Raw genomic sequence first — 24,519 nt, forward strand, 5'->3', positions numbered from 1 at the left:
TCAAGGGGGGGAAGAAAAAAAGCAAGTAAAAATGGTTTTAAAGAGTCAGCTTGAATCAAAGATGATACTGAGATATTTCTGAGTGTGCATGTACAGTTGGTGAGTCCAAATATCCCAAAAATCACTCGAGGATGGGTTATGTTTTCTAAAAATAGAAATAGGCAGGAGAGAGAATAGCATGGATCTTAAAAATGCACCCACTGGACATAAAACCCCTGTTTCCTCTCCTCCTAATTTATCTCAGCCAGATGCAGTCCTGTGAGGAACGATGTGTTTGCATTTGTCGCTGCCTCACGTTTAGCAGGACAAGACAAAACACCTGAGTCTGTTTAAATGCAATTATGGTGATTGATGACTCCCCATCATGCCACCCCATCGTGTCTCTCTTTATCACTGTTTCTACATGTGCCTGTGTCTCTTCTGCACACACAGGAGCACAGTGCAGAGAAAGGAGCTGAGCTGAACATGTACTTGCCGATTCGCTTGTACCTTCAAACTCTTTCCCCCAACGATTTTGACCATTAACTGTGGATGTGCGACAGACCGAAGCCTGTCACTTTGTTTCCACTGTCCTGGACAACTTGATTTGTGACAGTTTGTACAGAACCTTCAGTTCTTCAGTGGAAGACGCTTGTTTGCTGTCAAAGTGATGTTTTTCTGACGGACTGATGCTTGTGTTCGATTGGCAGAATAATTTACCAACAGAGTACATAGCCAGATAACAATAGAGCGAAACTTGTAGACAGTCTTGGATGTTTTGTCTTGTATTTTCCTTATGTTGCTTAAGAAAATAGCTTATCTGATACATTTTCTGCATAACACATCCTTAAACCTTAATGACAATATGGGTCATGTTTTAAAAACCACCCACATGACTGTTATGGAGTAATGTTTTTGTACCTGCTACAACAATGGTTAATATCTAATCAAGTTTAGGGAGATCAAGGTACATGGCTCGGTTAATTAGAAGACTGGCGTCATGTTTAAAAGAAAAAAATAAAATGAGAATTTCCACCAAAATTTTAGCAACAACATACTGTTTATAATTGCCCTCCAAATGACACAAAGGAGCGTTTTCTGACACTCATATTGGAGGAACAAGATCATTTGTCAGGTTTATTTTGGCAGCTGTAGTTTGGTTGGCTTTGGAAGACACTATTTTCTGATCAAACATCAGGTTATGTTTTGGTAATGATCAGTGAAAGATTGTAGCCACGAATATAAAAGAAGTCAACATTGACTGTTGCTAAGTAACAGGAAGCGACTAGCTATGTACTCAGCCACGACTTCCTCCCTCTGTGAACTTTGTGGCTCTACATTAACGTCACATTTATTCCTTCTTTTGAAATGACTGAAGCTGTTGTTGCTGCTTTGGATGTAAGCCATTTTTAAAACCCAAACATCGAGCCTGAACCATCTTTAACACTTTTTGGGGCGATATAACAACATCAAAATACAACATCGACCTTTGCTCCCAAGAGAGGAGGACACAACTAGAGAATCAAACTTTATTCACCAAGTACAGTACATGTGTGCAAGGAAGTAGTTTGGGTATCTGAACTGAAAGTAAAGAAATGAGATAGCAATGAGAGAAAAGCAAGATTACCTGACTGAATTAAGGCTCTGTGTGTGTGGGTCACATGTACATATAGTGCAAAAATACAGGTAATGCTGTCAGATTAGATAAATACGCAGTGCAGATATTCACTGTGTGCAGCAGCATTTGAATACACTATGCAGGAACTGTAATGGGTGACACATTGCCAGTCTGCATGTATGGGTGTAAGCGGCAGATAGAAAAACAGACATAGCTGGTTCAAACCATTTTAGCATAATTACCAATGTATCAACTTTTTTACCTCAGGGCATAAGTGGCAATATGTCATCTTGGTGGACTGGCCCTTTTTAAATTGGCAGTCATGGCAGAAATATGTCAGTTTTCAGCATATGTCAACACCAAACTGTGCAGCATTTCAACACACTCATAAATAAGCCACTCCTGAGCCAGGCACTGGGCCCCGGGCTGCTGCAGTTGCCAACGAAGAAGAGGATGGCACTTAGACTGGACAGCTTCCATGTGTGAATGTGTGCATATGTGCAGCCATTTCCTCCTTCTGGTATCACTGCAAAAAATAGAAAAATAAAAACCTGACTAAAGTAGCAATTCAAAGTTGTTAGTCTTACTAGAGTGTCGTCATGCTTCTCAAGAAATCTCTATACTTTCTACCCTGGATTGAAGGGGATTCACCACAGGGTTTATAGGAAAATATGCGTTTCTTAAGCTTGCCTGATTAAATAAAGGTTAAAAACCACTCTCTCCACCTCCCCCGCATCCTCATCTCTCATTTCAATAAAAGGTCAACCTCCATAAAAGAAACCCCCAGTTGGGTTTAACTGTTTGGATGACTGAGAGGCCAAATCAAAACCGAGGAATTCATATATTCTGCAATCCCTCATCTATTCCTCCTTCCTCTCGTGGCGAGTCATCCCGTTTCACTTCTTGTATATTTCTCTCACTCTTTTTTCCCCTCATTTCATTCCTTGCTCTTGCTGCCTCCCTACCAGGCGAGGAAGTGCTGCTCCCATAGAGGGCTGTTACTTTCAACAGACCTGCTGACTGAGAGCTGGAGGGGAGAGCTTGTGCACAGGTTTTTAAAAGTAATTAAGACACAGAGGTATAGCAGACGTGTACACGCACATACTGTACTTATGGGAGCATAGAAACTCTCTGCAACAAATCTTGTCTACTGGTAACTCTGTACTTTTGGATGTAATGCACTCACTGCCACACTGAACAATCTGATCGGTTGCAAACATATGTATACGTGCATGCCAATACTTGTACGGATGGACCTCACAGGTATAGAAATCTGAAGAAAGGCCTCCAATTAGTTCTAGCGATAAGTGGGAACTGAAAAGATGACTTGATAATGAACTTGTTAAATGTTATTTTTCAATGCTGGGATACAGAAATTAAAGACAGATATCTCAAATCAGTAAGACGTACTTACTTATCATACGTCTGAGACACACACACACATACTGGACCCTGATAAAAAATAAGTTTCAGTCTTTCACGACTCGCAAGACTTACATCGGAAAAAAAAGATCTGGCAGGAACTTCACTGTTCCACCTGAGAACCCCAACATCATTCTCCCTTTGCTCTGTCACGTTACATTTGTGCACTGAGAAGCACTCTCTGCTCCGATGGGTCAACATCGAGAGACACGTCAAAGAAGTTCTGCAATTTGGCAAGAGAAGGGAAGAAAATTCTGACATGCTGTGTTGGTCGCCTTTCTCTTTCACATCCAACACAGGATAAAATGAGCCAATGTGTCTGACGTTACTCTTTGTATTTGATGCCACATGCGTGTTGGTTCACGCCATTCTCAGGAAGACAGTGTGTAGTCTAAGCCTAACATCTAGAGAATACAAAAAAAATATGTATATATGCTTGGATAACACCTTGTGGGAGTCGAAACAATGTGTTGTTTTGTATTATTGCTGAACAAATCCTCTAACTCCCAAACCTTAATCTTACGTTGATGCAAAAATCTAGTTATAATCCTCAAACAGCCCTTTGATCAATAAAGACCGGCCGGGATTAGCCTTCCAAAACAAATATTCACTGTTCAGGTTTAAAACTTACCCTGTTTGCGCCAAGTAAAGAAAAAAAAGGTTAAAAAAAGAACCCACACACATAGTACAGTAGGATGAAAAAGGCTCAGCCTGCAGTGTGTTCGCTCATAAGTTTTTGAGAAGAATGGCCTTGGGCATGCCTCTAGGTTAAGTTTATGAGAACACAACTAAGCATGGCTGAGCCTCACCAGGAGACACAGCGGGAACATCAGACTGGAACAGGCTCTCACTGGGGCCATGGTAATCTAACAAGGCCAAATATTTTCAGTGTTTTGGATTAAGAGTGAGCAGGCAGCCGAGCACTGTTTAGTTTTGCTTCGAGCGCTCAGATCCTTGTTGCTCTTAATCGACTTGTTACAATGCAATGTTCTGCTGGGGAACCTTGGGTCCCTTGAGTTCATCTGATTCATGCCACTTGACATGCACCACCCACCCAAACACTATTACAGACCAACTACACCCCCCCCCACCTCATGGCAACACAACTCCCCGATGGCACCCAGCAGGACAATGTGCCCTGCCACACTGCAAGAAATGTCTAGTAATAGCTGCAGGAAAGTAGCAAAGACCTTAAGATGTCAACCTGGCATCCAAATTACCAAATTCCAAATCTGATTGAACCTCTGTGGGACAGTTCGATACATGGAGGCCCCACCTTGTATTGGACCTGCCCAGACCCACCGAGGCATGGACACAGAACCACTAAGGACGCCTGGTGGTTGGCACCAGGGTGTTAGCAGTGGATCCTTTGAGTCTGCGGGTTGTGTGGCACAGCCTTTATCGCCATTGGACAGTGCGAGGGGATGGTTTTTTGTCAAATGGCATCCACATAAATTGCAGAACCTAAAATTTCCCAGCAGAACATTGCATTGTTAGTCAAGTCAGCTGTCAGTCCTCTTAATGCTGTGGCTGATTGGTGTATAAACTCATATATAGATAATTGCTAGAACATTCATATCTGTCCCTGGGGGCTGCTGAGAGTTGTTAAAGGAAATTTAGGAAATCACTGACTGGAATAGATGGAAATGAGGCTGGATAAGTCTGAGCTGGTAAGACTATTAAATGAATCAGATGTCATTGCATAATTGGTGATATTTAATACAATTCAAGGACTTAAAGATCAGTTCAGTGTGTGGAGAGGAGAATCATTTAAATAGGGGAAAACATTTGTTAAACTGCTTTCACTGCTTCTCTGCGGTTAAGAGAACAAATATCGGTCGCATCATGTTCAATAGAGATGCCTGGTTGTTGATGTAACTGAACCTATCACTTCCCTGTGTTTGTCACTTCCCTGTCTCTATCACTTCCCTGTCTCTATCACTTCCCTATCTCTAAGGCTGCGCCGTGTGCTCCACTTGTCGAACAATTTATATTTGCAAAATCCACCGAGCTTTCACAGAAACACAGCGAGTGGCTGAAAGCACTCAGTGGCTGAAAACTTCTTCTTCTCTGGTCTGCTCTCCCTGTGGGAGTATGTCTGGTAGGCAGCAACAGATGTTACATCCACTCTAAACAAAATGAGAGAATTAGATGTACAGGAAAGAACCAGAGAAAGCAAAACCGGAGAGGTTGAGCTGAGACGGAGGACTGAGTGGGCTGGCGAGAGAGGAGGAGTTAAGAAAAGCAGGAAAGAGATTGAATAAAGTTGATGTATCAGCTGTAAAAACATCAGTGTATCTATGTTTTTTAACCATGGTGTGCTTGTGTTATTAAAATCATTATTTGGGAGGATTATCTTGCAATATACTTGTTTAACACAGCTACTGTTTATGTGTAGAGAGCAATTCATTTTTATTGTGTCATTAATTGTACATTGCATTGATGTTGTTTTTCTCAAAGATAGAAATGTTTTCATGCACCATTTGTAGGCAATGACTGCGATGAATTTTCATAAGTCTACTGATTATTACTCTTAAATCTCAATATATAAGTTGCCAGAGAGAGAACATGATTGCAACAGTGAGAGACCGGAGACCATGCGAACCAGGGGAAGTAAGAAAAACACTGAAGCATATTTAGTGATAGAAATACGTAAAGTAATGCAAGCGTGGAGACTAGCAGAGAGACATGAAATAAATGAACCTGAGAAAATCAGAACGAGACATGCAAAGAGGGAAACGTATTCTGTATGCATAGGATTTGTAGCAGCAGCTTCATGAAAGGTTGGAAGGAAAAGAAAGGAGCGAGAAAAATGGATTTGAAGGAACAGTGCAGCAGCTTTGAAGGTAATGCAGACAGGCCGGCTGGTTGGCAGGCTGGGATGCACTGATAGCGCTAATAGGCATAATTCTTAGCTCAGCTTCCATGGTGCTTCTAGCTGGCTGTATGACTGACTGGGGTGACTGACTGGCTGTTCGGCCGATTGGTGGATTGATCTGCTGTCTGACTGACTGGCTGGGTATTTGATTGTCTGGCTGTTGAGCCTGCTGACTGATGGACTGGCTGACAAATTGGCTGATCTTTGGCTGTCTGTCTGCCTTATTTGACTGACTGTCTGACTGACTGGTTAAGTATTTGACTGGCTGGCTGTTGAGCCTGCTGACTGATGGACTGGACTGATTGAATGGCTGACTGTTTGCCTGACCTGACTGACTGACTGACTGGCTGGTTGACTCATGACGGACTTCCTGTACAGATGACTATGGTCCGTTGGATTTCTGAATCACTGCATGACCGCTTGACTGCTTCACTGACAATCTGTGGGAAAATCTGTTGGGTGTCATGCTTCTTATCACCTCCTATCTGTACTGTCTCTGTTTGCTGTTTCCTTTTGTCGCTCTGTCTTTCATTCTTTCTTTCTCACTCAGTGAAACGGTTCATGACCTGGTCTCCAGAGAAGCTGTGTTACTCTTGTCTTCCTTGTTATTGCCCTCTCCCCAACTCTTACAGCTCAGACTTTGGGCCAGGACAAGATTTCAGTGAACACTGCATCAATAACCCAACTTTACTCGTGAGGACAGTGTATTGAATCATTCTTTTTCTTATGGATTATATTGAGGGCATGCTATGTCGGATTATTTTGGTTGTGTTGTTTTTTATTTGTAATAAATAATAATAGTCACAGGTGAAAGATAGGTGATTGTTGAGTCTCATATCTCAAGTCGTCAAATACTGACACTTTGGGTTGACGAAAGCGTCTGTTTGACGACCAGGGAATGACAATCAACAAGCAGCTATCTATCTCTAGTATCGCTGATGGCAATAAACTTCGCAAACAAAGTAAAATAATATGAAAATACAGGCAGAGGGAAAAGTCTCTGCAAGTAAAGACACCTCCACACTTTTCTGGTGGGTCATACGTGATGATTGCATCTCACAGACATTGTTATGAGACGGTACATTTTAGGTAAATCCTAGTACGCCTTAACCATAACCTTTACATTTAAACCCAATTCTAACCCTAAAACACCTACATCTCCGTAATACCTTACCTTACACAAAGAAATGGTTGCCTTTTTGGGGCGAAGATATTCGTTCCCAAATGGGCGGTCCCCCAAATGTGAACCTTTCCCCTGTCCATCACTTACAGTACAGAAAGCATTTTTCGCACTAACATTAATACCTTAAAGCAAATGCTGCAATTCCCTTTTACAGATTTTTTCTACAAGCCAATAAAGTTAGTTTCTTTTCAGGTATTACTTCATTTTCACCTCCCTGTGGGAACTTAATGAAGTCTTCGGTTAGATCGCGCTGTCAATCAGGCCCACAATAGCTGAGTCATGAATGGAACGGGTGGATAGTGTTCAGTTAATGTGGATAAGAAAAGGAAGGTGGCAATGAGCAAGCAAGTGAGCAAGTCCAACTATGTATCTCCACAAAGCTTTGCACGTCATTTGAATACAGATGACAGTCACTTCTTTGTTCCAGGGCTTTACTTCACCATGCTTTGCTAATATTAGCTGAAATCATTCACCCTTGGGCTGAAAATGGAGCATCCAGTTCCCTGAATGTTTAATGAAAAAATGAGTGATTCTTTAATTATTTGGAAGGTAATTGTGACTCATAAATCCCAGAACATTCTTGCTAGAGGGAAACTCAAATGTTTAGTTTTTAACTACAGAAGATGGCTCGTATCTTGAAAGTTGCTGGTTGGGATCAAATGAAATGCACAGCTTTTTGGAGACAATCAAAGGGGGCCCACACTGGAGCCAGTGCAACCATTCAGTGGTGAATCCAAAAAATGTGGGTGTACCGTTAGTCTCCCTGGATGTTGAATTGTGTACATAAACTATAAACACATTAAGCGGGGTATTGTTTTTCCAAGACTTTGTTTTATGACTATGGCTAATTAGCGAATGTTACCTAGCTAGTATGCTAAACTAAGATGCTGGACATGGTAAACATTACGGCTGCTCAGCATCACCATGTTAGCATTTAGCTCAAAGCATTGCTGTGCCTAAGCCCGGCCTCACAGAGCAGCAATGCCTGTAGCTGTCTTGTTACAAAATCATCAAACATAAAAGGAGCACTGCTTCAGTACAATTCATTTTAGTGGCAGTCTGTGTTATATATGTTGGCAGATACTTGGAATTTAGACTGCAAGCTCCCATTTTTGCAGAACAGAGAAAAAGAAACTTTGATGCTAACCGCTCATTCGGGTGATATTTTTGCACTGCCTGACTTTGCAACACTCATATGTCAATTAAACAGAGACCGTGAGGCTTTTGTGTTTTTATCTGACATTATTATTGGAGTTTTTGTACAAATGGACATGTCTTTTCCAAGATAAAGGCTATTATCAACTTCTAATATAAAGCTTTTAATGTAAAAAGTTTCCTTCAGCACTCAATATTGATAAAACATGAACAAAGACATTATAAAACACTGCAGATTATTACTTCAACATCTGTAAATCCTATTTTATCCTGTGATTTTTCCAATATGGACGAAACATTCACAAAACACACTCTTTTTTTCTCATGGGCCCTCAGCCCCCCCCCCGGTATTACTTTGGGTACTTTCCATTTGCTTCTGCGACCTGACATCATTAGTGTTGTTTGTCAGATGCAAAGCTTTAATTAAAGCCCAGCTATCAGGGACAATAATTAAACACAAAGAGAGCCGGCTTTGGAGAAGAAAGGGAGGGGAAAAATAAGGCTGTCTCTTGCTTTGGCTTCTTGTCAAAATAAAACCAATGGCAAAGAATGTGATAAAAGCAGCGAGGAGGGGATGTGATAGCACACAAAAGGTGTCAGGTTGTGTTTTGGCAATGAAGCATATTCATTTGTTTTTCTAGTTGAAAGGCAACTGAGATAAGGAGGCTTGAAACAATGCAGGCTGAGGAAAGAAAGGGACGGAAAAGAGGAGGAAGACAGACTGATAATAAAGAAATACAGATACAGACAGTGATGGAGAGAGAGACAGGAGACTGACCCAGATCATAAGATAGACTGGAATAGTGTGGTCAGGATCATTACAGCATTATAAATAAAAAAAAACTGCTATGCTGATCTTAGGTGCTGTGACAGGACTGAGCATCAACAACCAGCTTTCATATGAATCTTGACTGACTCGTCTTTCATGTTTGTGGAGCACAGTAAAAACTATGTCAGGCTGGAAGTCACGTCGTATCAGATATGCTGTAAATATGAGCTCCCGACGGGGAAAAAACAGCAGAACGCTAATCACAAGCGTGACACAGTAATTTTTTATGGTCGCCCAAAAATCTTCTTAAATTGCAGAGGGGTGCCAGAGGCTTTGTTGTCCTCATTAAGGTTTAAGGAAATGTACCGAGGATATGGAGGATTGTATCACTACATCAAGGCACTAGACTTGGAGTTGTCTTCAAAGAGTGAGCAGAGAAGGATTCGGAAAGGGGATGAAAGAAGGAGAATAAGTGTGTCAGCGTTAGCGTGGCCGTTATGATCAATGTCCAAATCATTGTTTGATAAATAATTCAGTTTGTGTGCTTCTTTTCATCACGATGTGCCATGAACTAATGCTCTACTTCGCACCAGTTAGGTCAGTGGAAACAATCTGAAAACATATGAAATAATTAATGAATGACTTTCATGATTACCACGGTGATGGGGGGGTTACTTTAGCGGTTTTTCCACCGAGCTGAAGCTGTAAATCTTTTTTTTTTGTGGGTCACGAGGATGACAACAGTGCTGGGTCAAAGGCAAATTGAAGGCCTGCGGTGAAGGAATTGAATTGTCAATATCAATTTCATGGAACAATTTGAAGAGAGGACTGAGAGCTGCTCAGGGTGTGGTGCGACAGCAATGAGAAGTGACTGGGAGGCTAACTGAGGTGCAAGTCTGGACAGAGGATGAGAGCGAGACGAGGAGGAGGACAGGCTATTAGGGATGGGCCAGTTTAACAGAGGCATCCAAAGTTGGGTTCTATTACCCCTGAGTAGATTGGGCCACACCATATCACCGCTTCATGTCTCGCAGCAAGTTATTTTCTCCATCTGGATAAAAGCACAGAGGGAGACTTTATTTGAAATTGAAAGAGAGAAAGTACTTAAGAAGAGTTTATTACTCAGTTGTTCTTACGATCAATTCCCTGTCATTCATGTAGTGGCGAGATAACTTTTCCCTGGGAGGGAATCAGAACTTTGGAAACAAATTAAAAGAGTCGGAGCTGTGGTGATGAGATACATAATATTTTATGCTGGATTAGAGCCTAATCCACGGTTAATCCCCCGAGAAAGGTAAATAGCTAAATGTCAGCCAGTATCCTGTTAAAACATGCAAATTACAACAGCCCTCCTCTGTTTTCCACTTAGCCCATCTCTCCGTTTTCACCCCTATATTACTGCAGCTATTAAATTGTTATTGTTTCATTATGTACCTCAGAGTTGAAATGACAGAAGTGCAGCAGCAAACTGTCGAACCTTGTAAACAATGACAAAAGCACCAAAGGAAAAAACAGCGTTGCTTTCATTGTCTTGGCAATTTCCTGTTTCTACTGGTGCATCGCATGCTAACGTGTGAATGGAAGAGGTGCAATTTATTCTCTGAGGAGGCTGTTACTTCATAAACATGAATAATTACGCAACATAAAAATCTTGCTTTCATTTGAAAAAAGTCAAAATATATTTCTCTGGGCTTGATTAAGACTTAATGAAATAATCGTGGCAGTTAATGGATTTATTACTGTGGTGCGTTACCTTGAAGGGATTGGGGTAGCATGGGTATTAGATTCATATACCTGTTTTTTTTTTTTTTTTTCACACGCTGCTTGTAGAAATGAGACCAAAACTCAATTAATTCAAAACCATCCGGGGATATGTGAACTGTATTACAATTTTCTGCCTACTCTTAATCATTTTGTCATTATCACTATTAATGTTAATATTCTTCCCTCCCTCTCTCCTTCACCCCTCCCCTCCCCTCCCCTCCCTCCCCCTCTCTCTTATATAGGCCTTCTGCCTTTCTCTGCGAGGGAGTATTTTCCTCATCTGTGTTGCTGAGACGTCCGGTTGTCAGGGGCCATGAGTAGCTGCTGGGGTGACAGTCTCCAAAACCCTTTGACGTGGAACACCTAAAATGGGGACAGGACTTGCTGCCATGCTGCAAGCTCAGCTCTAATCACCGTGAAGACGCCCCACCGTTCACCTTTCTCTCTACTTAGATTTGGCCTGCTTGCCCCTGACCTTCACCCTTCCTGATTTGAAACCGCTGCCCGCTGCCTTCCTCCCTTCAATTCCTTTTCTTTTCCTCCTTTTTCTACTGAGGCGACCACAAAAACTCCTAATCCACACCATGGCCAGCAGACTCCGTTTGTCCTCCCTGTCTCCCTCCCTGTTTCTCTCCCTCCTGCTCCCTGCTCTGTTGCTCCTCCACCTGCCTGGCACGGTGAAAGGGGACTGCTGGCTGATAGAGGGGGATAAAGGATACGTTTGGCTGGCTATCTGCAGTCAGAACCAGCCTCCATACGAGACCATCCCCCAGCACATCAACAGCACGGTCAGTATGAACTTACCTATCAGTAGGCCTTTTTATACCATCGCAGGCACCTCTATTAAACTTTATGCCTTTATGCACTCTGAGCTAAGATGGTGTCAGCTAAAGAGCACATACCATTAATCGTGACAGTGGCTTCTGCAGAGCTGCAAGTGAATCTAATCTTCTGTTCACTCGGTATAATGCTTAGGGTTTATTGTGTGATTGTGATGGTTGTGATTATTTGGTCGCAGTGATAACCATCACAGTGATGTAATACAGTATTTATTATGTAATTTAATAATTCTAAATCCTAAAGATTATATTCTTTATCAAACACAGTGACAAGGTGATATTGATGTGTAGCAGCAAAGTGATGTTGTTATGTGGCTATGAATATGTTATTGAAGCAAATAATTGCTGTGGGCCCGATCAGATAGAGCTTTTTACAGCTTGCAGAACTCAAGGCAGCCATACTAGGCTTCAGATTAAGTTTTAACATGGTGGCATGTTTGCATTGTTGAAAGGCAACCACCAAATCACCTGTCCTTGGCCTAACCTTGATTTTGCTGTGAAGTAGAACTCACAGATCTGTACCTGTATTTTGGCGAGCTATTCATAGTTCACTTGCTAGTAGATAGATAGTAAGCCACCTCGTGAATAAAGCGCATCACTTGGGGGCACTTGCCCTGACTCCGACTGAGGATGAGAGGCAGTTCCTGGGGACAGTTGATGATTGAATGATGTCTGGCGCTTTTCTGCTCTGAGTTTAAGTTTTCTCAACTTGAGGCATGTTCAGAAATGTAAAGCTCCTCAAGCCTCTAAAAATCCAGGCTGCCAAGGGCACATAAGCAGTTTGCAAAACATTGAAACAGTGAAGATCTCAGAGCAACAAACTGATCTGTCAGATAGCTAACAATTTCAAGATACTCAGAGCCTGATCAAACTACCAATGACTGACTCAGTCAACTCTGTATATAAAGCTGTGCAGCATCTGAAACAGACAAGAAGGACCTCAGGGCTGCACTTTAACCTGTTAAGAACTATCCACTATTTTGTGTCTCTGCTCGATAATAAACAGAGTGTATCTCTACAACTACAAGGTCCATTTGAAAACTTAAGGTATGATAATAAACACTTGAAATATTTGTTCAGACGTGTAAGTATAGGTATATATGTCACTGGGTCCGAGTAAATTAAGTTGGCACACAGCATAAATTAAAGACTTTTATTTTATTACAATTCTAGAATGAATATCCCTTAGAAATGATAAAGCTACAGCTCCAAATCTCTAGCAAACCATAGCAAAACATCTGAACATTACCTCTGCCAACTTTTATGCTAATAAAGTGAATCAGAACAAAATTAGAGAGGTTTTAGTGCAGAGTGCTCAGGCAGAATCTCCAAATGTGGCACATTTTGGACCATTTTTGCACATATTGGCACCATCTGTGCCGTTTAAAATTTCTCAGGTACCAAACTAAATGTTTGAAACTTATATGTCATCCATAAGTGCTCAAAAAATAGCCCAATTAGGTTCTGCTCTGGCTTAACGGGTTAAAGTCTAAATGAGTCAGGATGAGGTGACCACACTTCTTCTTCATGAAGAAAGATCCACCTCCAAACATCTACAACATGAATTATTACATGTTTTGTGTTAATGCTATTCATTTATGTAGTGGCTTTCTGTTGACTACAGTTTACAGTGTCATTATTTTATTCAGTCTAACCATCTGCAAATTGCTGAGTAATTAATTAAAATGGAAAAACTTCAGGATAATTTATTAAAGCACCCAATGGTAATGTTAACATGCAACTTCATTCCTCTACTAGCGTTAACATTTACCTCCGCTATATATCTCAAGAGGGATGTTCAGCTGCTTGTAAACAGGCTGTGGTATCTAAATACAAATTTTGATCAGATGCATAATTGGGGGAATTATTCATCAGACAGCAAACTTGTATGTTTGGAGGTGCAATATTGTCTTGGCAGCTATTTTTGGCAAAGAGCGTGGGTCCTCCTCTGTGGCTGCCAGAGGGTGCAATGCATCACCTGAAAGTCATCAGCTCTCTCTTGTTTCCCTAGGTTCATGACCTGAGGCTGAATGAGAACAAACTTAAGGCTGTGCTCTTTACCTCCATGTTCCGCTTCACAAACCTTACTGACCTCAATCTTACAAAGAACGAGATCAGCTACATCGAGGATGGGGCCTTTGCTGGACAGGCTAACCTACAGGTCTGCAGCCGTGGACACAAATCTGTTTGTTTTGTATTTGTTTATCTCTAAGAGTCAGTTCATTTTAGCTTTCTGTATTTGAATATCAAGCAAAAAGGGCAAAGCATTTAACATTCACAAGGTCCCTAATGCTTCAAAACAGTCCATACCATTTAACATTTGCCATACAATTGAGTAATTTGTCTTGTCTTAGACCATGCTAAATGAAGATGGTTGCGCAAATGTTAACTGATCTGCATCTCCCAAACCACTGTTTATATGAATTGTGGCATGCTGTATTTATTTAATAATTCATTTTTATTGAGTTCGATCCAGTCAATAATTACTTTTGATGTGTCATCTATTATTAAAGAATTCATGAGTCTACTCTCTCTCTCTGTCTCAGGTTCTCCAGCTGGGCTACAACAAGCTGACCAATCTGACTGAGGGCATGTTGAGAGGTCTGGGTCGAATGCAGTGCCTCTTCTTGCAACACAACCTCATTGAGGTCATTTCCAACAATGCCTTCTGGGAGTGCCCCAGCCTCAGCAGCCTGGACCTATCTTCCAACAAGTTGGCCCGTCTTGACCCGTCCACCTTCACTGTCCTCAACAGGCTGATGGTGTGTGAACTGGCAGGAAACCCGTTCCACTGTGGCTGTGATCTCTACAGCTTCCTCACCTGGCTGGAGGCATTTAACAATGTCACCCACACATATGACCGTCTCCAATGCGAAACTCCTCCTGAAATGACTGGTTACCCACTTCTGAGCCCAGTGCCTGGACATGGAAGAAATGCCCGTTACACTCTTTTATCCATGTGTCGTGATGGTGTGATAATTCCAGGAATGACATCCCAGACTCCTGATCAAGATGGCTCAGGGATGGGTTTGGACAATCCAGACCAGGGTCTTTACCACCAGCCAACCATAACGTCCACTGCTGAACCCATCTATAGCCATCAGATTTCAATGAAGCTTCAAACTGTCACCCTCAACACTGCCTCTCTAGTTGTGCAGATCCCACGACCATTCAGTAAGATGTACATCCTCTCCCAGTTCAACCAAACTTTTGTTGCAGACATCATGCCCCTTAAAAACAAGAAGGAGCTAATCACTTTGGATAATCTGAAACCACATACGAACTACACCTTTTGTGTGGCTTCTGTAAGCAAATCTCAGCGCTACAACCACACCTGTCTGACCTTTACCACACGTGCTACTGGGCCAGAGGACACGCGAACCAATCCATCCACAACTACCCACTACATCATGACCATCTTGGGATGTCTGTTTGGCATGGTCATTGTGCTTGGATTAGTCTATTACTGTCTCAGACGGCGACGCATCCAGGAAGAGAAGCAGAAAGCTATAAGTGTGAAGAAAACTATTTTGGAGATGAGGTACTTGACATTTCTTAATATTTGTTAATGAAAGTCCAAAGGGCCAGATTATAACCCTCCTTCAAGACCAAAAATTGTTGCAGACCCATTACACAGATAGTGAATGCTTCTGGGGTATTTTAGCCCCCGCCCCCCAAAAAAACGACTACATGTGTCGCTTGGGTATAATTGAATTCTGCAGAACGGTTCATGCTATGGGCATCAGTTCAGTACTTGTTTTGCTGCAATGCTTTGTTTTGATTTGAATTCCTAAAAAGCTTAATTTATTCTAACTACAAACACTATTTATCCCTAACCACACTTTTTTAATGAGACGTTGGGTCATGCTGTTGGGCCATGTTCATTAAAACGGCAAGGTTTCTGTCATCCCATGGCATCACGGAGAGGATTAAAACTAATTGACTTCACACATTTAGTTATATATACTTTTTAAATCATGTTGTTTAGGTTAATGTTCAAAATTATGCTCATATGTCATCAGATAATAAGACTAAGTGTGTTGTTTGTTCTAAATTGAATCTGTCATCCCTAAGGTATGGCCCAGAGGCAGCTGCAGCAGTGGCCAACGACCCCAGTGCCATGCAGCGTCTGCAGGAGCAGGCTCACCATCAGCACCACCATTCAGGAGGAGCAGGAGGCAAGCTTCCTCCATCTGCCTCCTCCAGCACAGGCATGCTCCACGGCTCAGCCAACACGAGTTCTTCACGCCTCTCCACCTTGCCGCAGGTGGAAAAAATGGCCACTGCCTTCTCTGAGGCAATGGGTGGAAAGGGCAACTACATGGATGTGAGGACTGCAGGAATGGCAATGGAAGGCAGGGAGGGAGGAGTGACAACTGGAGGAGCAGGGGTAGGAGGGGAAGTAGTTGTGGATATGCGAGGTGGGGCTGAGAATGGGACAGAGGCTGGGGAGGACTCGGATGACGACGGCCGTGGCTCAGCATCAGAGATCTCCACAATCGCCAAAGAGGTGGACAAGGTGAACCAGATCATCAACAACTGCATTGATGCCCTGAAACTGGATGCTTCTGCTAATGTTGTGACCACGGCTGACAATGCCAACTCTGTGTCCTCCTCCCAGCCTCCACCTTGCATTGTGTCCCTCCCTCGGAACCTCCTGCCCCTCTCTCCAGGCCACCCTGGAGATCAGATCATGGCCTCCTCCCCAAAGGTGCATCCAAAGTCTCACCCCCAGCCTCATCCTCATCCTCAACCACATCCTCAGCCACATCTTCAGCCTCATCCTCAGCTACATCAGCAGCCTCATCCACCTTCTATGGCCCCAGTTCCCCTTGTCATGCCCCTCTCCGAGCGGCCGGGCATCAGTGGTGGGGGGTTCCTCTCCCCTCCTTACCGTGACCCACCTCCAGCCAATGCAGTGCGGCCCCTTCAAAGGCAGTTGAGCGCTGACACTGCTGTGAAGAACCGTTCTGGTGTCCCTCCGATGGGTTCTGTCAAAAGCACTAGGGTGTACAGTGTGGATATCCCTGAGCAACGCAGCGATCCTCCCAAGTACCCAACAGAAAAGAGCAGCCCTGTGGGTTGCGGTGGAGGGAGTGGAAGTGGAGGAGGTGGTGGAGTAGCAGGCTGCAACGGGAATGGGATGGGAAACATAAATGGTGGTGGTGTGAGCGTGAATGGGGGTGGTATGGGGTGTAATAATGGGAGTGGAGGTGGAGTGGTCGGCCCTGGACAGCAGCAGCACCACTTGGAGGTTCAGCCAGACTACCACAGCTCTGAGCACCGCCACTCCTTTCCTGCACTCTACTATGAGGGTGTCAACGACTCACCCTCACCTGCCCAAAAGGCCTCATTCCTTAAACCACTGGGCCGCACCAAGAGGGATGCCACAGCCACCTACTCCCAGCTCTCACCTTCTCGTCACCACAACTACAACTCTGGCTACTCCTCCAGTCCAGAGTATTCATCTGAGAGCACACTACGGATCTGGGAGCGATTCCGGCCTTACAAGAAAAGCCCCAGAGAGGAAGCATCCTATATAGCAGCAGGTCATGCCCTGCGTAAGAAGGTGCAGTTTGCCAAGGACGAGGACCTTCATGATATTTTGGATTACTGGAAGGGTGTTTCTGCCCAGCAGAAGCTGTGAGCAGAGAAAGCAAAGTCGAAATGCTGTAAGGGAGATTGTGAAGTTGGATGCCAACAGCAGACTATTAAGGGGGATAGATGTTTATGTAGCAAGACAAATAATGTTTCCTCTGAGGTGTCCAGTGACATGGGTCATTCCCCTGCTGAATCCAGAGTTAAAGAGGTATTCTGTCTAGGTAATTTTTGGGAATTGTTTCATTCTTTCATTGATAATTCCTTGACATTTTAAGAGGTTGTTTCTGGGGTTGGCTTTTTCACCACAATACTGAGAGATAATTAACAAGAATCAAGCTGTTCAGCAGACTACCTCACACTGGGCACTTTGGTCCTTGCAGGCTTCCGTAGACCCGCTGAATCCCCACTAATGAGCAAAGCAAAGGTGGTGACGAGCAAGTGTCTTCTACCTCATTACTGGCAGACTGTAGCTCAGCTATCTATCCAGAAGCAGCCCCATTCATGACTTAAACCCTGTCCCTCTTCTTTCTAATCCCATCAAACCACCATTCACAAAACAATCATTCCACAGCGCCACAGACACCTGCTCTCCTATAGAAGCATCATTTAGGGAGATAATGAGGGAGCAGGATGAGGAATTTGGTGCGTTTGTTTTAAAATAGCCTGAATCTCTCTCTTTGGGGGAGGACATTAAGTGATACTTATCGAGCTAATTGTTCTTCCTGGCAATTAGCCAGTGTAAGAATAGGTCACGGAGGCTGTGTGTTGAGCATGCGTATCGATTCGAAACACCTAACTACATATGTTCAGTTGTGTGTGGGCATGTATATGCTGTTTGTGCATGCTGGTGTGAGTGATCGTGTGTGGGCGGGGGAGTCGGGTTGGGGCTGAGTTGTCCATTATTTTCAGTCTTCTCCACGGTAGCAAAGTGGATAGCTTAGTGGAGATGCTTTGCATATAGATAACAACCCAGTTGGGGAGTGTGTGTCTGCGTGTGTTCGTGCGTACATTATTTTGCATCTTTGGCCCAGCCTGCCTGTCTATCTAGATAGCGTGAAGTAAACCCCTTCAAGACCTGCAGGCATTTTTGTCTCCAGCCCATTTCTTATTTAGAGTTGTAGCATATTTCTTTAGATAAGGGAAGCTATGAGGTAGGAAATTTACATTTCAATAGTGCGAGTCATGCAGAAATTACTTTAGGGCGAGTTATGCAGGTTGGCAAGACAGGTGTTAGCTCCTATATTAAAGAACCCTGTAATCACATTTAGGAATAGTGGCAGACTGGGAGCAGGTGAGAGGTTTGCTGCATCTCATTTTGAACCTGCTGGTGTTAAGGAGACGATATGTGATTCATGTATCAGCTCAAGGTGAGTCTGCATAGAAACTGAAAATATGTTAAAGGCTCCCTGCACTACACAGTGAGATAAAATGGATGGTAAGAGGAGTGAAGGCCCCGGGGATATACTCTGCCTCAGACTGGATGACTCTCCACTCAGTATATATGACCCTGCTCTGCTCTGGGTGGGAGCTTGCTATGGACCAAAGTGCCTTTGGGAGGTATGATTTCACACATTTCTATTTATATTAATTATATTTGCTTTTCCTTTCTAATATGGTTCATAGAGAATGATGTAGTCCCAAGGAGAAAGAAAGCAACTACCCTGGTTTAATATGGTTCATTATTATTTAGGATTTGGGTTTGATTTCATGGGTGTTACAATGAAATCTGTCTGGGGAAAAAAAAAAAAGGAGCAAGGCTTGGTATTATTACAGACCAAACAAGAGACTATGATACGAGACAGATGTTTTTCTCACTGCACAGAGCATTCTCACAAGAGGCACGAACGCTGATGATTCAAACTCTACAAATCGGTATGCTTTAGATATTTCACAAACCCAAGTACGCCTCATCCATATAAATTGCCTTCACGCTCTCCCCCTGCATCAACATCCACACTTTCAAAATATTAATCTTGGCCAACCGTCTTCATTTCTTTTTTCTGCCCACTCTTCCTATCCTCACCACTGGCATCCTGACCTCCCTGTCTCTGCTGTGATTCATCTCAATTGAAAAGGTATAAATTCTGTTTTAAAATGTCTAATTAATTCATTCCCCTCAGTGTTTTTTCCCCTGCCCGCCACCTCTGTCCAACTTAATGGGGCAAATTAATGAGTAATTTGCGGAGGTTGATGTCGTACCATCATCTGAGGTCAGAAGGGCGTGCTGATATTATTAACTCTGCCAGACTGGGAGCCTGATTGAAATTAATGACGGCTGCCTACGTCTGCCTATCTGTCTTTCTGCCGCTGCCTCCATCATCAGATGCTTTTTAGCCACCGCTCTCTGTTTCCTCTAACTCATAAAGATAGAAATGGTCCTCAGACAAACACTAAGGTCAGATTTATGCATTACCATAACTGTTCGGGGTATTAACAGGACAGGTGGGAAATAACGTCCTAGGCGTTGTTCTTTCTATTTTGAGTCTGATCAGTCAGGAAGGACTAGTCTGTAAGGCCTGGAAGTAATGAATTCCTATTTGTTTTTGTTCTGCTGGGTTAACCCTGATATCATCGTTGTGACAGGGCTTGTATTCACCCATTGTTCGAGGTGTGAGTTTGATGGAGAAAGTGAGAGTTGAAGTTGGCATTTACTCTTTGACCTATGAAGATCTTAGCCTACAGAATGTACTCTGTTCAAAAAGGTCAGCTAGTATTAGAAAGAAAATATAAATCTGTTTTGTAGTATCAGAAGAAGATTATGCTCATATGCATGTTTCAAGTTAAAAAAAAAAGTCCAAAAAGGAATGATGCCTCAAGGGGTAAATGAGAAAATGTGTTTTGTTATTTGGGTGAGTCGACCATTTTAATTATGCCGTAACTATCGACCCACTGTTTTCGCTTTTTGATATTCCATTGTGCTTCATATTGAGTAATGACTTTCCCTCCGACCTCTCTAAGTCATCTGTGGCAGTCAATCCAATACAGCCACTAGCGTTCACAATGGGATGTCAAATGTGCATCATTACTCTGCTATCAGATCAATAGAACTTAATTTGGGCGAGTGGGACCAAATAAAAAACACAGAGCAAAATTCCCTTGGGCGCTCAGTTGGACAGCCTCCATTTTTATAAAGGGCCTCTAGTTTTCTATTTTGGCCTATTGTTCAAATTCCACTGGCAGCTACCCTATGTGTTAGGTCCAAGGTATCACCAATCAATTAGTTTTAGATTAGTACCACAGGCTATGCAGGGGTGGAAGCTTTGTAAAAATAATGGCTTCATTTGGAAGACTGCAAGGACTCAAGCTGAGGTTACCTGCATACCCTCAAGGCCTTCTCTGCTAGATGTAGGGAATAACATTAGCTCAGCTATTCATAAGCACAGTTTGTCCAATCGTCATAATTCACACTGATGATCATAAATCATTTCTGTCCTGTGGCCCAGTGTTCTTACTTGAATCCTTTTACTTTTATTTAAATCAATTCGCTTGACTTCAAACAGGTATCCTATTCTGCACGTTATTACTATAATACACTTGTGTTCTCACACACACTCCATCCACACTGACCGAGCCTTGCTCCTATTCCTCAGTTAACATATCCCCTGTCTTTCTTTAAATATGTACTCATCTTCACAAGTTATTTTCACTTGGCAGCAATGTTTTTGATCGCCCTCCCTTACAGTGGGAAGTGTCTGACTTCAGTCCTCAGGGGCCAGAATCCACAAGTTGAGACTGATGGATGTACAGATATCGTACCTTAGGGATTGCATGTGTGTCTTCTCTCCTGTCTGGCCAATTAGCAACAATGATGAATCAATGTGAAGGAATCGCTGACAGTCTCAGAAAGAAAAAAAAAAATAACAGGAAACAATTGAGACGGCACTACATGTGGCGGTCTCTGAGGAGTAGAGTCAAACCGTCTATGTCCAGAGCTGTGAATCCCAGAAGTACGATTGGAACTGGTAATCAGGCATGGTGTCTGCATTGGAGAAAATAATGAAACCATTCACTGGGCCTCTTGTTTTTCCCCAGGTTGGGGTCACAGAGAGTCTAAGTGCCAAGAAATTTGAGTTAACGTCAAGATTATGGTCTGGGAGATTAACAGGTGGAGCAGCTCTGGCAAATAGGAAACAAGGATTTTGTTAATCGAAGGAACTAGAAGGATAGTTTCTATACACCTCAAACTAATTCGAGGGGGTTTTAAACTGTTCTCGACAATATTGCTGGCTGCCTCGGGGACTCATTGCCATACAAGTTTGGTTTCTCATTTCAGTTTTGTAAGTTTTTTAAAGTTTGGCTTATTGAAAAACACAAATCAGTAGTCATGGAAAATCCTGGGCAGAGAAACTGTACACTCGCAATGGTTCCTTGGGACTGGCTGAGAGGTCTCTTGTTCCAGTTTAATTAAACCGTTGTCCAAACAATAAGGTCTGCAGTGGGAACATGCACTTTGTTTTAATGCTGTAAACATTAAAACGTTGTAGAGATAGAGGCTGATCTCACACCGGCAGCAGTAAACCTGGAGGCATTCCTCGTCCTATCCCCTTATGCCCCTTCCTCCTTCACCATTTACAAGTTAATGGAGCATAAGAACCAGTGCTGTGAATATAACTTTTTGTCACTTCTCTTGGAGTTTGATATCAGCTTAGAAAATGGGACATAAGTTATGTGATGAAGGGAATTCAACAAAGTGTCCCCAGAATTTAATCTCCAAACTTTGCCCTGGTACATTTATCTCCCTTTCCAAAATTGTGCATTCTGCTGAACAGAATACTATATTTATGTTGTAAACATGTAAAATATGATACCTTTTTACATCAGATACATTTCAGAAGCTGCAGTTTGGTGTAATTTGAAGATAAGTATTTTTCTGCTATAATGTTGACAGGGTGGGACAGTCCTGCTTTCCACAATAGAGCTAAATAGAGCTAGCCAGGGCTTATTTCACAGTTACTTTCACCCGTTTCATTCAAAACTTTCTCTCACTGCTGCTGTTGGGGAAGAGTTTTCTACAATTCTGTAGTTTAATTATAGTTTTATTTCTTCCAGTGCCTTTTAAACACAATAATAAGGCAACTGTTTAACATGTTCATCAAAATATGCTACAGGGACCAGTTGGGACAAAACATCATCTTTAGTTTTAAGTGGTGCGGCCATGCCATGCTCATTATATTACCCACATGGAGTGTGTGTTTGAGTCAATCATACACATATGTAGAGCTGCTGTACTTTGGAGACGGACTTCTCTTGGGCTGTCACGAATCTTGACAGGCTGAGCCAAAAGTCCAGGAGGCTTCTTTGCATTGTCTCGAAGGCAGACCTTCATCTCAGGCTGTATAGAAATGCTGCCTTCTCGGACTGGCGGACCCCGGCGTATCTCAGATGATTTGATTGACAGGAGCTGCTGGAGGCAATATGCAGACTTGGAGAAAGTACTGCTTGAAAGGCTCAGTTCAGAGCACAACTCCCCTTCGAGAAGCACAGATTTTGTTGGGCCAAGTCCCATTCGATTGAAGCCCAATGAACAAGGCTAGGAATTATAGAGAAAGTGGTTAAATGTAATAAAGCTGAGAACTCGAATCATGAGTATATAATATATAGTTTGTTAGTCAAGCTAGCTATAAAGGCTAGTTACCTGGTCTGTCTTTTTGTTCGCATTAATGTTTTGATTGTGAATTAATGAACAGTCGTTGCCTACATCTGCCAAGGAGTTAATGCTTCAGTTCTCTTTCTTTGTGTTTGACTTTTTTTTCTTTTGATATTTAAAAGTTTTTCTTAATCTTGACATATGTACCATTTTTAAACATTTGTATTATTTTCCAGACCGGTCTCACACCAGAGCTTGTAATAGACCTGCCAATCCACTGGGTCCATGAGAAGAGAGACGTGTGAGGGTGATGGTTTGGCTTGAAATTTAGAAAATGTTGAGTATTGCACAGCCTTGGCAGAGTTATGAGTTCATTCAGTATTTTCTACACTTAATTTAGATTTTGATGACATTATCGCTCTTTGGCTCTGCTGAAAGAAATGACCTACCTTCAGAGATGCTTTGCCCCTGAGTGATGTGTTTGTACCTGCTACACAGAGAATTCAACCCCTGATCCCTAAATGCTCTAACCAGCAACCAAGTTGACCTAAGCCCTGGCTAGTTTTACTGGCTCTGAAGAGGAAGCAGGACTACTGCAACTTAACTGCAAACAATGCTGTCTGTCTGCTGTTGAGGTTGAGCCGTTAATGTGTCGATTCATTTGTGGGTTGACCTGATCCGTCGATCATTTGACTCCTCGTCGACTGAATGAGAGAGACTTTACGGAGGGAGGTCCGACATACAACAAACGCGGAGGAGTTTCTACCGGTGGCCAACTGTGACAAACACACACTTACACACAACTACACACACACGCACAGACACCAATGTAGAGAATCAATGAATATACTGTACGTGTTTGAATAGATTAGAGTTACACTATATGGACATGAAATGTGAGAACACACACGACATATACCTTCCCACGCATAACTGAATATACATTACACACACACACACATTTATACACACAAACACCTTCCCACATGCACACACACACACACACACACAAAACATACCATATTCACACCTGCCTACACAAAATATGGACTGAATATTTTTATTCACGTTTACAGACACAAATGGTCTTAAAAAGTGCCAAACTGGCGAGTTTTATGTGCAGGCGGAGTGGAACCAAACATCTGTAGAAATGAACTTAAGTGTCTTTACCAACCTAAATGTCCTTTTTGTTGTTGTTTTTATTGCTATGTATTTACTTCCCTGTATAATTTATGCATTGTTTCAGCTGTTTGTATTTTTATTGTTTGTTTTAATGTCGGAATGAAAATACTTATTGTGAATGTCACATTCAGAGTTCTCATGGTTCCTTCTGATCTGTCTGACTTTAACATGACAAGTTGCAATAGTGACACACGTTCATTTACATATTACAGTTTCCCACGACTAAAGAGACCCTTTGTATCTTACAGACTGCGGCGTCTGCAAAGCAAAGATTAACCGAGAGCACAATTGTTAAGGAATTTAAGGATTCAATCCAGTTTTTTGCTCAGCTGAGGCTTTTTTTTTTTTTTCCTAGATGGTAGATTTTACATCTTCAGCCTCACGGGTACAGCCACATCCATCCACACACACACACACTCATGCAGACACACACCCTGAGAGCTGTTTTGAAGAGCTGATAATATGCCTGTCACTGCTGGCCTTTTCGAGGGCCATGTTTTTCAGGCCCTCTTAAGGGAAGGCAGGTGGAAAAAAAAAAGCAG

General features: G+C 42.5%; 1 protein-coding gene across 1 annotated transcript in view; it reads left to right on the forward strand.

The window, feature by feature from the left end:
* Nucleotides 1-24,055, forward strand: part of elfn2a (extracellular leucine-rich repeat and fibronectin type III domain containing 2a) — a 247,834-nt gene extending 223,779 nt beyond the window's left edge. The window contains exons 5-8 of the mRNA XM_084378707.1: nt 11,011-11,556; nt 13,619-13,768; nt 14,154-15,148; nt 15,682-24,055. Coding sequence (XP_084234833.1) covers nt 11,353-11,556; nt 13,619-13,768; nt 14,154-15,148; nt 15,682-17,254 — 2,922 coding nt within the window. The 5' untranslated portion in view covers nt 11,011-11,352 and the 3' untranslated portion in view covers nt 17,255-24,055. The remainder of the gene's footprint in view (nt 1-11,010; nt 11,557-13,618; nt 13,769-14,153; nt 15,149-15,681) is intronic.
* Nucleotides 24,056-24,519: the final 464 nt, after the last annotated feature.

Source organism: Pagrus pagrus (assembly GCF_965226575.1).
Source record: "Pagrus pagrus genome assembly, chromosome: 2".
Taxonomy (NCBI): Eukaryota; Metazoa; Chordata; class Actinopteri; order Spariformes; family Sparidae; genus Pagrus; species Pagrus pagrus.